The sequence below is a fragment of the Vitis vinifera genome, chromosome 1 (genome assembly GCF_030704535.1).
Source record: "Vitis vinifera cultivar Pinot Noir 40024 chromosome 1, ASM3070453v1".
Classification (NCBI taxonomy): Eukaryota; Viridiplantae; Streptophyta; class Magnoliopsida; order Vitales; family Vitaceae; genus Vitis; species Vitis vinifera.
Window position 1 is genome coordinate 2,555,801 of NC_081805.1, and position 2,834 is coordinate 2,558,634.

The 2,834-nt window shown below is 44.1% G+C and overlaps 1 protein-coding gene across 1 annotated transcript; it reads left to right on the top strand.

Annotated features, from left to right (window-relative positions):
* Positions 1-657: 657 nt before the first annotated feature.
* LOC100256020 (aspartyl protease family protein 2) lies at positions 658-2,473 on the top strand. The gene has a single exon (XM_002278641.5). It carries the CDS (start codon positions 855-857, stop codon positions 2,229-2,231), a length of 1,377 nt encoding a protein of 458 aa, XP_002278677.2. The 5' UTR covers positions 658-854; the 3' UTR covers positions 2,232-2,473.
* The last annotated feature ends 361 nt before the right edge of the window (positions 2,474-2,834 follow it).

Here is a 2,834-nt window from a genome sequence, read left to right on the forward strand (position 1 = left end):
GACTAGTTACACCTCATGTGAACTTTCATGAGCATCGGACAAGGATCTAAAATCATCTTGGATTTTCCTTTTCCATGTGTGCATGTGAGACTGGGCTTGGGTTTGATTCTGTCTTCTATGTAAGATGATGATGGCGAAATGGAAATTGAGGGGAGGCCATTGATTTTTTTTTCCTTTATTTGAGATGACATTTGTATATAGAAATATATACCTGGCGTTACCCTAAAAGTATCCGAAGCCAGGCATATATATCTAAAATTCATTCACCTTTTGGATTTTTGTTTTTATGTGTTATGCTTTCCAGTTCCACCATGGAGGACAAGAGGCATTCCACCCTGTCTTGGGGATACCTTATCTGCCCTTTTGATGGGGCCAATTTTTTTATTTTTTATTTTTTTTAAAGTTTAAATGGAAATTAAATTGAATTTCAAATTTCAAAGGGGCAATGAATGCTGACATTAGTATATTACGATAATATATATATATATATAAAATCATATTTTATTAAAGCATTTTTTGAATTTACACTGGATCCGTGTAGGAGGCACAAGGACGGACATGAGAGGTGAAGGAGACACGTGGCACATGATTATTGGGTGCTGCCAAACTCTAAGGTGGAGATTTCAGAGAAACACGTCAAACGATGCAGTCGCAGCTCCGGTCTTGTACTTTGAAGAAAACGAGCTTTGCTTCAATTTCATACACCGTATTAAATACGTATATATACACTAAATCATACACACACATATACCCAACCCAATACGTATATAGTACGGCCTTTCCAGACCAAAAAACGCGTCTCTGAGCTCGCTCTTACTCTCACAGTCTCACTCTCATCCTCTCCTTCTCTAACAATGGCGTTGCCATTTTCCTCTCTCTTCTCTCTTCTTCTTCTTCTTATCTTCTTCTTCACGGATATCTGCAACGCACTACCCATTGCCCAAAATGGCACCGTTGAATACTTGAAGCTCCGATTGCTCCACATTAAGCCTTTCACTACCCCTTCCCAAGCTCTCTCATTTGATTCCCACCGCCTCTCCTTTTTCTTCTCCGCATTGCACACCCCTCAATCGCTCAAATCTCCAGTAGTCTCCGGCGCCTCCACCGGCTCTGGCCAGTACTTCGTTGATCTTAGGCTCGGAACCCCACCTCAGAAACTCCTCCTCGTGGCCGACACCGGCAGCGATTTAGTGTGGGTCAAGTGCTCCGCTTGCCGAAACTGCACCAGACACACACCGGGATCAGCCTTCTTGGCTCGCCACTCCACCACATTCTCCCCCAACCACTGTTACGACTCGGCGTGTCAACTCGTTCCCCTCCCAAAACACCATCGCTGCAACCACGCCCGCCTCCACAGTCCCTGTCGCTACGAGTACTCCTACGGCGACGGATCCAAAACTAGTGGGTTTTTCTCCAAAGAAACGACGACGTTGAACACCAGCTCCGGCAGGGAAGCCAAGCTGAAAGGGATAGCTTTCGGGTGTGCGTTTCGGATCTCTGGTCCCAGTGTTTCGGGTGCGAGCTTCAACGGTGCGCACGGAGTCATGGGCCTGGGCAGAGGACCCATCTCCCTATCTTCTCAACTGGGTCACCGATTTGGTAACAAGTTCTCATATTGTCTCATGGATCACGACATTTCACCATCTCCAACGAGCTATCTTCTAATCGGCAGCACCCAAAACGACGTCGCCCCCGGAAAACGCAGAATGCGCTTCACACCACTCCATATCAACCCTCTCTCCCCCACATTTTACTATATAGGGATCGAAAGCGTCTCCGTCGACGGCATCAAATTACCGATCAACCCCTCCGTCTGGGCCCTCGACGAACTGGGTAACGGCGGCACCATTGTCGACTCCGGCACCACCCTCACCTTCCTCCCCGAACCAGCCTACCTCCAGATCCTAACGGTTATAAAACGGCGCGTGAGGTTACCGAGTCCAGCTGAGCCGACTCCGGGTTTCGATCTGTGCGTGAACGTGTCAGAAATCGAACACCCGCGTCTACCCAAACTGAGTTTCAAACTCGGAGGTGACTCGGTGTTCTCGCCACCTCCAAGAAACTACTTCGTGGATACGGACGAGGACGTGAAGTGCTTGGCGTTACAGGCCGTTATGACCCCGTCAGGGTTCTCGGTGATTGGGAATCTAATGCAACAAGGATTTTTGTTGGAGTTCGACAAGGACAGGACGAGGCTCGGTTTTTCACGGCATGGCTGCGCCCTACCTTGACGACAACAACCGAGTGTCTGACTCACTGAGTCAGTTGAACCAGCTCTCCTATTTTTTTCAAATTTAATAATCGTTATATTTTAATTATTTGTAAGTTATAATTAATTATTTTTGGACATTGTGTGAATTTATTTTATCGATGCGGGCACCTCTGTTTAATGCTTCTCAAAAAAAATCGTGTACTAATCAAAACTTGTTCTCGAAGTATTTGTTCTCCCAAAAATGTTCAACGCGTTTACTAATCTAAGCATGTCCAATCTATACACATGAAGAATCGGAAAGGTTTATATGATGGTGAAGGTTAATTGAGGGGACGTGGAGCGACATTCTGATGGTCACGTCCCCGCACTCTCTCTCCTCCTCATCCTCTTCTCCACGTCATTACTTTACTAATCACATGTAATTTTTTTAATGATATTTATTTATTCATAAAAGAATTATAGAGTTATTCAGCTATGTTTGATGACGTGACTTCTCAAAATCAAATTTTATTTTAGAATAAATGTATTTTTTTTTAAATCGAAGAATGTACGCTGAAATAAAATTTAAAAAAATTACATATGTGACATTTTATTCTTATAAAAAAAAAAAAAAAATTATCAT